Source organism: Zychaea mexicana, assembly GCF_025766255.1.
Source record: "Zychaea mexicana strain RSA 1403 chromosome Unknown BDB00scaffold_2, whole genome shotgun sequence".
Classification (NCBI taxonomy): Eukaryota; Fungi; Mucoromycota; class Mucoromycetes; order Mucorales; family Lichtheimiaceae; genus Zychaea; species Zychaea mexicana.
In genome coordinates, this window is record NW_026516665.1 from 283,922 (window position 1) to 294,628 (window position 10,707).

Genomic DNA, 10,707 nt, shown 5'->3' on the forward strand with positions numbered 1-10,707 from the left:
AAAAGGCGTTTTAATATGGTACCAGCAATTTTCATGTACCCATTGTTGTTTGTGCAAGCATATCCTCAAGCGTGCTAACGACGAGTGGCACATAGAGCATGAGATTTTAACTATTACAAGCACAACCAAAGAAAGAGAGCCTCATTATTTACTTATGAAGCTAAAAAGCTTACATGAAAAGCCAATAAGCAGTAAGTCAACATGATAGTATCTCAGTGAGATGACTTTCGACATATGGTGAGCATATTACTTTATGTTGTAGTAGAGGATTTAAGACGATTGTTTTATTTCTATCGAAAAAATTTATTGCTGCTCTCTTCCCTTGACGTAAGTGGCAATCAATTTGCCAAATAGCTCACCCTGCAATCGCGCCACCTCTAATTCCTTCTTGCTCGGTTGTCGCGAGCCATCGCTATTACTAAAAAATAGAGAACATTTTATTGTAAGTACTTACAAAAGAATCAATATCATATGATATAGTCAAATAACGAGCATCGATATAAGAGATTGGAACAACATACGCGATAGTACCGGCACCATATGCCGATCCACCAACAATTTCAGAGTTGTCACTTAGATGCTGTGCATAACATATATTGTAAGTTCAACTTCTACATTCTTCAGGAGCTCGCGTTATTTCTTCTTACCGGACTGGTGAATCCAAGGGGAACGTAGCTGATTCCGTGATGTGCCAAGTATGGAATGGTGGTTAATGCCGTGGTTTCTTGACCTATATGTGGTACAAAAAGGTTGGATCAGCATAACGCGAACAGTGATGTATTTACAGTGAGTGTACATGTACTGAAGCAATAACTTTTACCTCCATGCTGAGAATTGGTTGAGAAGAATGTGCCTGCAAATTTGCCTGCCAAAGCATTACGTGCCCACAGGGAGCCAGTAGCGTCAAAGAAAGATTTCATCTGCAATATGGTGATTATAATATGTAAATTTTCTCATAGCTTGTAAAACAAAGTAGCATATGGCGCTTGTTCTCAAATGAACTTCACAAACACAAACCTGAGCAGGCATAGTGCCGAATCGCGTTCCAAACCCAAACAGGAATCCATCGGCTTCCTTGAGCTGATCCACTTTGATGATAGGAATATTTGGCTTTAAAGGTGCACGCATCATTTTCAGAACTTCATCGGGTAGGGTTTCAGGAACTATTTTGGTTTAGATGACATGTAAGTGTCAAAACCCCTTTCCACCTGATAACGAGAAATGCGTTGTGCGTGGGAAACTTTTTCACCTGTACCTTGATAAATGGTCGATTGTACACCAGCGGCCTTCAATCCATGCTCTGCTTCAACAGCAAGCTTGTAGACATGATGGTAAAGAGTATAGATAATTATGTTAACTTTGGGTGGTGGCATGATTTTCAGTGGGACGTGCGTGTCGTCGTCAATCCGGTATCGAAGATAAGAGGAGAAAGGGTTCTTTTTTAAATACCATAGCCATTGATTTATCGGAGTTCAATGCAAGAGCTGCTTATTGAGAGATGACACATGCTCCCTATCACTTAGTAATGTTAACACGATCCGTCGGATTTCCTTCTCAAAATGGTCTGAAACTGCATACAAGCAGTTTCCATGCTTATCAACCCTTACGTCGCACAACTGGAAGCCATTTATGTGATCATTACTAACATTTGGCATACTTGCTGCTGTCGAGCTGTTGTAACTTAATGGTCCCAAATCATTTGATACTACACACTATTTGATGGTTGAATCTTTTTGTGTGTGTTAACTTACGAATCCATGCGTTAACTAGCAAAACAGGAAAAAAAACTCGAAGAATGAAAACAATCCATTACATTTAGGAACTATCACTTTGCTACATGCTGGTTACTAAGGACTTTTCCTCTAAATAAGTGATGCTTTGGCACATCCTGTCCGGCTACTACTTAACTAACGCATTGCTGGTGCCACAGAATAAGACAACAGTATATTTTCAGTAAACGAAGAGAAAAAAGCGGTGGCAAAATCCTACATGGATGCTATTTGTTCAGCTTATATCATTTTAACGACAAAATTCTGCCAGAAACGCTGTTGCAGTGCACGCGCCAGATGGCTTGGTACGTGCAAGCGATATAGTGTTGGGCAGAGACATGGCGCAAAAGTCTGAAATAGCAATTATTTTCTTGAAGCGGCTTTTACGGAACCTCATTGGCTAAAATCAAGAGCCACAGAAACCATTGGTTCATAACTTAGAACGGCAAAGTTCTCGTTGTTGCTTACAGTTTTTCATTCTGCTCTCTTTTTCGTTTCGACAACTGACCGTACAGCACGCCAATGAATCAATTTACAGGTTCAAATGTTCAATCTGAAGCGTACATGCAAAACTTTATGAGTCTGCCTCCTGAAATGCAGTCGATGTCAGCAGCACAACAACAGCTACCTACGCAACATCAACAGCTCATGTCTCAGCAACCTCAGGTAAAGAATAATAAAAAATGGTGTCAAGACCTGATTCTGTTCTTTCAAAGGAAGGTTACCGTGCTAACTGTTTTTATTGAATTTTTTTATGATTCATCGTATCTTGAATTGACTAGGCTTATGGGCAACAAGGTAAGCGGAAGAGAAAAAAGAACTGTCATTGCTGTCAGTAGTAGCACTGTGATGAAGCGCGCGCGTTTGAACTCTTTAATCTTACTTGCTTGTACCTACCATATAGCAGCATCCACAATGGCACAAATGGCAGGCAACATGCAAAGGCCTATGATGCAACCACAGCAGCAAGCACAACAGTTTCGACCTGCAAATTTTGCGCAGCAACAGGCATGGTTTGCTAAACAACAAATGATGCTCCAACAACAGCAACAGCAACAGCAACAGCAACAGCAACAACAACAACGAAATACGATGGATGAACAGCGGAGACAGATGCTTATGATGCAACATCAACAGCAACTTCAAATGCAAAAGTCCATGTCGCCTGGAAGTGTTCCTCCCGGCGTCAGTGGTGCAGCCCCACCAGTCCAGTCACCAAGTACATCCATGACCCCTACATCAGCGATCAATAATCCAGTAACACCAAGTCCTGCCATAATGGCAAATGGTCGCGACAAGTCGAAATCAAACAATGACATTAATGCGAAACGAGTGGAAACGGTACGGTAGGATTAGGCATGAAGGATGAGTACAAAGTGGAACGGATTTACTGACGACATATGTGTCATCTCTCTTGTTAAAATTTAGATTTTAAGTATGAATCAGGAATTGATCCGTTTATGTGTCTTTCAACAACAAAGCCCTCAAGAGGCTGATATCTCTCCGTAAGTTCATGGGTCATTCGATCTCATATTTAGATTGTCTATTAGACAAAGCACAAAAGGCACTAATGAAGTCACGGTATCAGATACCAAACACGGCTACAGTCTAACTTGACTTACCTCGCCACCATGGCGGATATATCCATGATCAAACCGGGGGAGGTTGGTATATTTGGCGTGGGCATGGATGGGAGAGGGAACAGATCTGTTGATGAGATGGAATGCTCTATGCCAGCTTTTTACTGATCGAAAAGTATGTGATCTTACATAGGAACAAAAAACGCCCACACCTCCCGACTTAAATCCATTACCACCGCCCAAATCTGACATTGCCAAAAAGATCCACGCTCTGTTAAACACTGCGCAAATGCTATTTAAGGATGAACAAGATTCAAAGTTAAATAACGGCAATAATCCTCCCAGCTCACCTTTCTCTCAGAGTCGAAGCGTTCAGCAGTCGCCTGTTCAACAACAGCTGCAGCAAGCTATATCAACGCCACAACAACAACAGCAGCATCAGCCGCAACAACGGGCCACCCCTCCATCGCAGCCGCAGACTCCACGGCAACAACCGCAAACGCCACAACAACAACAGGCGCAACTTATGCGTCAACAACAACAGACGCCTCCGCAACAACAAAACCAACCACCGCAGCAGCAGGCTCATACGCCGCAAACATCTGCTGCGCTACCGCAACAACATCAATCACCACAGCTCTCACAGCAACAACAAACGCCACAACAACAGCAACAATTTTTCAACGGTGTTAATATGTCAATGGCGGGTTCGCCTGCTACACGAAACGCCATGATGGACCCCCAAACCTTGCTCCAACAGCAGCAGCAAGATCAGATGATGCAACAGCGGTTAAGACAACAGCAACATTTGCAACAACAACGACAGCGAATGATGATACCAATGGGCATGGGTGGTGTATCGGGTGCAGATATCATGATGAACAACAGTGGGTACAGCCCTGCTAACTCTGTAGTACCTTCCGGCTCACCCATGTCTCAATCACTCGATGCACTATCGCCCAGTATGACATCCACGCCCACAAGTATGCCGACCGTCCCTGGCTCGATGAACCCCAGCGACTTGATGATGAATGCCAGTGCTGCTGGAATGATAAATCCAGCCATGGTCATGAATAACCCTGGACTCAATATGATGGCAGCTGGCATGTACAACGGAAGTGGCGGAGCAGGAGCTGGCGGTACTGGAGGAGGAGCAGGAGGAGGCGAAGATATGAGCAATTTCCAGAATGTAGTGATGATGATGCAGCGGTTACAGCAGCAACAACAACAGCAGCAGCAGCAACAAAAAGAGTTCGAAGATGCTTTTGCGAGCCGATCCGGATAAAAGAAAAGAAAAGGTTACGAAAACACACTCTCTTATGTACATCTTTGCAAAAGAAAAAAAAAAGACACACACACTTGGCATATTTCCCCTCACCCATCATGCGTGATTCCCACTGTTTATCTCATTCTATGGAATGGATCGTACTCAATGTATTAAACATAATTAAACATGAAGAGTAGTTACTCGTCTTAATCATATTCAACTCTTTTCCATCCATGATGATGTTACAATTGGGTAGCCTCCAAAGCCTCATAGACAGATTGTATCCGTCTATCGCAAACTCTGTCTTAAGGGTAACAGCTTTACTTGGAGTAATCCTAGAATATGTGGCAAATAGCCTAATCAAACGTCTGAAGCTACTCATATCTATGTATACGCAGTCTTGGTGACATCTACGTTGAGTGTTCTGATCGAATCAGAGTAGCGCACGATTCATTTCTTGGTATAACCTAAATTGCTACCGACAGACGCATCGGTGAATGTTTGTTTGTATGATGATTAGAAGAAATATACGCAAAGACCGTGCTGGTTCCATTTGCGAGGACAAACATTGGAAAAAACATTGCGATATACAGCAACACACTATACGGTGAAACTATCTATAAAGATTTTATAATCGATTGCATACATAGCATTTTATTTTCCATGGAGTATATATTATGCTTAGATCCTGTCGTGAGCCGCTCGGCACACTTCATTCATCCCTCCTTTCTTTCTTTCTTTCTTTTTTATCCTATTGCTTTTGTATTTTTTGATATTTTGCAGTTATATACAGACATATACGAACGTCACTTTCGGAGATAAACATAGCAGTTATATCACATGCGTTTCCTTGTAGCTTGGAGTATCGTTGCTGCCTTGGCAACACTTGATGCTACTACTGTTCTTGCTGAAGACAAAAAACTTCTTCCACAAACATCTCCAGCATGGCTTGCCAATATTCCGACACCTACTGGCAATGCTGTGATCACCCAGTATCCCAAAGACGACACAATCAAAGCCCAGCCTCTCCCTGGACCCTACAAAATCGACTTGAACAAATATCCCAAGCAGCTACAGATGCCGCCAACCGATTCGCCTGAAGTACAGGACGTGATCAAGCAGCTCGACTGGTCTAAGATCCCCAAAGCCCAACAGCGCGTTATTAAGACGTGGGCCGTCGATACATCTGGCTATCCCAAGACAGATCCTGATTGCTGGTGGTCGGCGAGTACTTGCAAGCGGCCCAAGCTCTCGTATTTGCCTGACGATATATACACTTGTCCACAAGCTGGTCATTGGGGCTTGAATTACGATGATGGCCCCCTCAAAGTTTATAGTTTCGATCAGTCGGAAAAGGCATGGGAAGAGCCTCGTTTTTATAACTTTCTGATAGAGCACAGCAAGCAAAAAGCAACTATGTTCTGTAAGTTAATACCATGGTACTACATCAAGTGCATAGATAATAAGATTGCATATAAAGTAATGGCTAATATATTCTCCAACACATTAGTCATTGGATCCAATGTGGTGGCATTTCCTGAAGCTGCACAACGTGCATTAAACGACGGTCATACTATTTGCGCTCATACCTGGTCACACAAGCAAATGACATCGCTTTCAAACGAGCAGATCGTCGCCGAGTTATATTGGACACACAGAGCTATCAAAGAGGTGTTGGGAGTCACACCCAAATGCTGGAGACCTCCGTATGGTGATGTGGACGATCGAGTGCGAGCCATTGCCTGGCAGATGGGTATGCGTACTGTTATATGGGACCAAGACTCGAATGATTGGAATTTGGTAAATTTTTCTTGCGTGTTTGTGTGGTACGGAAGCAAATCCGGCGATCGAAGACAGCAACTGACAGCTTTTTACGCACCTTTAATTACTAATCAACATGAGCTGCAATAGTATGGTACTCCTGCTCGCGGCTCTGTTTCGCCACAGGAAATTGATGGTCATTTTACTGATTGGATTGCGAAGCGTGTCAACAACATGGACAATGAACACGGCCATATTACACTGGTAACTAGAAAACTTTGTTTATTCTTGGCAAACAAGTCGCGACTAACAAGGAAAAATTCGCCATACAATGATATACAAACTCGTGTAGCAACATGAAAACAGCAACTCGACCATATCAATGGCTGAACGATGGCTACCTAAACTTCAACAAGCCTTTGAGGTGATGCCCATCCACAAGTGTATCAACGACCCATATCCCTACTGGGAAAAGTCTTGGGCTTATCCAACGTTGGAAAACGCTAACCCCCCTCTTAACCAAGTGGATCCGTCTTCGCCACAAACACCTAAAACTACATCTGACGCACCCAGTGGTCGACATGCAGGTGGCTCGTCTACTATCACCCAGTCATTTGCCGGAAGTGTTATCAGGAGCCATGCATTAGGCTTGACAGCATATGTTTGCGCGTTGGGAGTACTTGTCCTAGCCTTATGAAACTCTTTCCAAAATGACCTTAGATTATTCCAACTCTTTCTTTCTTTCTGTAAAATGAGAAACAGTAGAAGATCAACTGCGAATAAAAATAATCATTAAAAGTCAACTAGGCTGATGGTTCTATGCCGCATGATCAGAGTACTTGATGCATCTATGTAGCTAAGAATGATAAGCAGCGGCAGGAAAAAAATCCTGTGGTGCATGTACTATATATTGCATATGTATTTACTGTTTTTAAGTTGATATCTATCAAGATAATATTGAAAGAAGTCATCGCTTGGGGTATGGCATTATTCGTCCACGAAAAGTGATCGCAAGCAGCGGCCTGAACTCCCGGTGCCAAGCTGTGTGAAGCTGGCTCAGCAGGCGGAGTTCAGACACGAGAACTTCCTGTGCACTACGTACCAATACAGAGCAACCCTTTTCTATTCTGCATATTGCAAGTCCAATAATAATCGAACATCATGAGTTTTCTGTTAGTATTAACACAATAAAATGCGTTAAGAGAATTCCTTGCTAACATTAGCTCTTAAAGATCTGGTTTTAAAAAGGGCCTGAATAGGGCTGGTACCACGGTATGTTTAATAGCAGAATTTCGTAGAAATAAAACAGTTACCAAAGGAAGGGCGGTTAATAAAAAAAAGACAGATACTAATGGAAGACTTCCCTCATGCCAACAACTGTAGATAATGCAACGAACTGGTGCAACCGATCGAACAACAGACACTGAATTCGACGAAGAATACGAACGTTTCAAAATGTAAAAGGAGAATGAAGACGATAGATGCATTGTTGTTCGCCAATTCGACAACTAACCTGTTCTTATGGATGCATACTAAATATCGTTCTAGCTTAGAGAAAAAGTCTGATAAACTGACAAAGCAAGCAAAAGGATACATTGATTCTTTAAGAGGTAACAAGGAAAGGAAGAGGGACAATTGCAATTTATGCGATATTGTGTATAACTATTTCTAGAACATATTGTATGCTTTGTGAATTATGTTAGGTATGACCGCTGCTCAGCTACGAATTTCGCAAACCATTGGCCAATTCTACGACGACACAATTATAATGGGACCCGGCGGCCAAGAGTACAAAAAAGTCATCGAACGACTCGACGAGGATGCAAAGACAGATATGGTAAGAAGTAGCTGATCCGTATCTGTGTAAAAAATACCCCTTACACTCGAGTCTGCTTGCTTTCTCATTCAACAGGATAAGGTGTTCCGAACAACCGTCCTTGAACCACTGGCGCGCTTCTGCTCCTACTTCCCTCAGGTGAATGATGCGGTTAAGCGGCGCCAAAAGAAACTATTGGACTACGATACGCATCGTTCTAAGGTCCGGAAATTGGTGGATAAGCCTAGCGAAGATCCTTCGCGTTTGCCAAGAGTAAGTTTCGCTTGTTAGAATCACAGCAGCCGAGAAAGAACAGGATGGAAGAAGGCAGACATTAATTTTATTGTTAAAAACATTCATCGTATCAAGGCGGAACAAGAAGCAAACATGGCTAGAGAAATGTACGAGAACCTCAACACAATTCTGATAGAGGATCTGCCCAAGTTTGTCGAGCTCAGAGTTGCTTACTGCGATCCAATTTTCGAGGCTCTTGTTAAATCCCAACTCCGTTTCTGCCAAAACAGTTATGAACAGTTAGAAGGGCTGCGGAACCACTTTCCTCCCGAAACTGAACATGCCGATAGACGCGTGGATGACGTGTTGCAGCAGATGAGAGAGTTGAGCATTTGTGGGAACTTTTAATAATAAAAATGTGTCTTGTAAAGCGTGTGTAATGTGGGGGAGAATTCTGCATTATCTACTATATACGTGCCCTTTCTTTTCTCTGTAGACTTTTCTTCGCTTTAACACTTTATCATCGTTATATGGCACTCGACACTTACATGGGTCATCTTACTACATATCCTTTAAGCTGAGGTAACACAATCACCTCACCAGCATATATACTCTTTAGGCACAGTGTTCATCTATCATTATGTATAAGCCGTTAGTTTCAATCACTGTGTAAAGTGCCATCTATAAGTACGATAAATTTCATGTAGGAAAAGAGCAACGTTAACGTTATTGAGCACGAACAAAGGTGTACCTAGTAACGTGGTGGTTCAATCAAACTGAGCAGGTTTTTGCTTATATTGCATGATCATTTTAAACAATTTTAAGCAGTGACAGGTCGCTATGGTGATGCTTAAATGAGATGAAGTCATATCAAAAGGGCTTTACGAATACATACAAAAGCTTCTAGACTTTGGACGATAACTACCAAGATAGTAAAATGTTCACCCGATTTCCCTTTTATATCTAGGTGCACCGAATTCATGGAGCGCCATAGATTCTTCAGCGAGTTCGGCACGAGGGCAGAGTACTTTGACGTAGATATGCCGATCCGGGCCGAGAATGCGTAAACAACAAACCGTTCGTTTATAAATACAAACCAGCGTTAGCCTGATACAAAAGCTACTGTAAGTTATGAGGCTCGTTTCACAGGGCAGTGAAGCATGCATCTTTGTGTTCTTGGCAACAGACGAGCCTTCATTCCTCCCTGTTAGACATTTAAATAAGAATGCTGCATAGCGTTTCATGTACAGCGAACTGCGAACTTTAGTATGTATATGATAATGAACTTGTCATATGTTTGTCAGACACTAGAGGATATTTCTTGTTCTGGCTGTGTTATGCATAATGACTTCGTATAAATAATTAAAAAGGAAAGATAATATCTGTTATAGACAATGCTATGTAAAAACTTTATCTTCCGCATTAATCGATAACATACGGAATGGGACGATCCTTTATTATTTATCCTAGGCCAAAGGTTTGTATCACTAGCCAATCCTACATTGAGCAACCTTGTGTCTTGTTTTCTGTCAAGATAGAAGACCATAGCTGGACTTCGGGCATTGCTTGCCAGTGTAACGTAGACCAAACATGTGGCTGACGTGCTGATGCACTATCTGCAGCTGGGTGTTTCTAGAGGAAAAAAAAAGAGCACGTTGTCGAGAGAGTATGTTGTAAACGCTAAAACTGATCCCCGATAATCCGTACACGGGCAAGGCGTAGGGTGGGCGAAGACTGGTTCGCCTAAACTGTTGATGATCCAAAAAGAGATGTAAATGGGTTCCAACAGCCAAAATTAGTAGAAGTGAGAAAACTTTAATTGTCTGCGAAGGTAAACCGGGCCGAGCAATTCCTTTTAATTTTATTGGTCAGAGCAGCATAAACAAACTCCGTAAAATCCCATTGGCTGTCGAATTCCCTGCTGAATCTGCATGTTTTCTCCTTCCCGGCCGCCGAGCACCGGGTTCATTCGCCGCAACAAAAAGCAAAATGAAACAATCCGAAAAGCATAGGAGCGTGAAACGTACAGGTTTCTGATAAAGGAGAAGAGAATTTGGAAGGGGTAACATCTGGGCGAGTAAAGATAGTGAGAAAAATAGAGATGCCAAACTCGTAAATACAGGATGATATTTAACCGTATCCATTTCGGTCAGTTATTAATCAGTTGCTATACTGTACGACGACATGGTGACAAAATATACAATCTTTCAACATCGAAAAAGCAGAAAATCCTGGCTCTCGTGTTTGTCCAATAGGATTTGGAGGAATCCATGATCCATC

At 42.3% G+C, this 10,707-nt stretch overlaps 4 protein-coding genes across 4 annotated transcripts; 3 read left to right on the plus strand and 1 right to left on the minus strand.

The window, feature by feature from the left end:
• Nucleotides 1-303: 303 nt before the first annotated feature.
• On the minus strand, nt 304-1,418 carry BDB00DRAFT_924472 (NAD(P)H:quinone oxidoreductase, type IV; the record flags this gene model as incomplete). Its single annotated transcript, XM_053128772.1, has 6 exons — nt 1,256-1,418; nt 1,018-1,163; nt 821-920; nt 648-730; nt 522-580; nt 304-418 (listed from the first exon to the last, which is right to left on the minus strand). Exons 1-6 carry the CDS (start codon nt 1,371-1,373, stop codon nt 304-306), a joined length of 621 nt encoding a protein of 206 aa, XP_052985467.1. The 5' UTR covers nt 1,374-1,418.
• Nucleotides 1,419-2,181: 763 nt separating this feature from the next.
• On the plus strand, nt 2,182-4,820 carry BDB00DRAFT_795833 (uncharacterized protein). The gene is made up of 6 exons (XM_053121421.1): nt 2,182-2,435; nt 2,552-2,567; nt 2,674-3,110; nt 3,198-3,274; nt 3,358-3,433; nt 3,543-4,820. Exons 1-6 carry the CDS (start codon nt 2,292-2,294, stop codon nt 4,632-4,634), a joined length of 1,842 nt encoding a protein of 613 aa, XP_052985468.1. The 5' UTR covers nt 2,182-2,291; the 3' UTR covers nt 4,635-4,820.
• A 578-nt stretch (nt 4,821-5,398) lies between these two features.
• BDB00DRAFT_948947 (uncharacterized protein) lies at nt 5,399-7,419 on the plus strand. Its single transcript, XM_053129562.1, has 4 exons — nt 5,399-6,039; nt 6,127-6,416; nt 6,528-6,641; nt 6,730-7,419. Exons 1-4 carry the CDS (start codon nt 5,457-5,459, stop codon nt 7,072-7,074), a joined length of 1,332 nt encoding a protein of 443 aa, XP_052985469.1. The 5' UTR covers nt 5,399-5,456; the 3' UTR covers nt 7,075-7,419.
• Nucleotides 7,420-8,875, plus strand: BDB00DRAFT_795839 (uncharacterized protein). The gene is made up of 7 exons (XM_053121422.1): nt 7,420-7,549; nt 7,610-7,649; nt 7,761-7,834; nt 7,926-7,987; nt 8,081-8,214; nt 8,290-8,466; nt 8,563-8,875. Exons 1-7 carry the CDS (start codon nt 7,539-7,541, stop codon nt 8,833-8,835), a joined length of 771 nt encoding a protein of 256 aa, XP_052985470.1. The 5' UTR covers nt 7,420-7,538; the 3' UTR covers nt 8,836-8,875.
• Nucleotides 8,876-10,707: the final 1,832 nt, after the last annotated feature.

Excerpts from the sequence above, each read along its gene's own strand:
- BDB00DRAFT_795833 (XM_053121421.1), top strand. The coding sequence starts at position 2,292 with ATGAATCAATTTACAGGTTCAAATGTTCAATCTGAAGCGTACATGCAA. Across the intron at positions 3,111-3,197 it reads ATGCGAAACGAGTGGAAACG|ATTTTAAGTATGAATCAGGA; the intron begins GTACGGTAGGAT and ends GTTAAAATTTAG. Across the intron at positions 3,434-3,542 it reads CCATGATCAAACCGGGGGAG|GAACAAAAAACGCCCACACC; the intron begins GTTGGTATATTT and ends GATCTTACATAG.
- BDB00DRAFT_948947 (XM_053129562.1), top strand. The coding sequence starts at position 5,457 with ATGCGTTTCCTTGTAGCTTGGAGTATCGTTGCTGCCTTGGCAACACTT. Across the intron at positions 6,417-6,527 it reads ACTCGAATGATTGGAATTTG|TATGGTACTCCTGCTCGCGG; the intron begins GTAAATTTTTCT and ends GAGCTGCAATAG. Across the intron at positions 6,642-6,729 it reads AACACGGCCATATTACACTG|CAACATGAAAACAGCAACTC; the intron begins GTAACTAGAAAA and ends AAACTCGTGTAG.
- BDB00DRAFT_795839 (XM_053121422.1), top strand. Across the intron at positions 8,215-8,289 it reads AGGATGCAAAGACAGATATG|GATAAGGTGTTCCGAACAAC; the intron begins GTAAGAAGTAGC and ends CTCATTCAACAG. Across the intron at positions 8,467-8,562 it reads ATCCTTCGCGTTTGCCAAGA|GCGGAACAAGAAGCAAACAT; the intron begins GTAAGTTTCGCT and ends CATCGTATCAAG.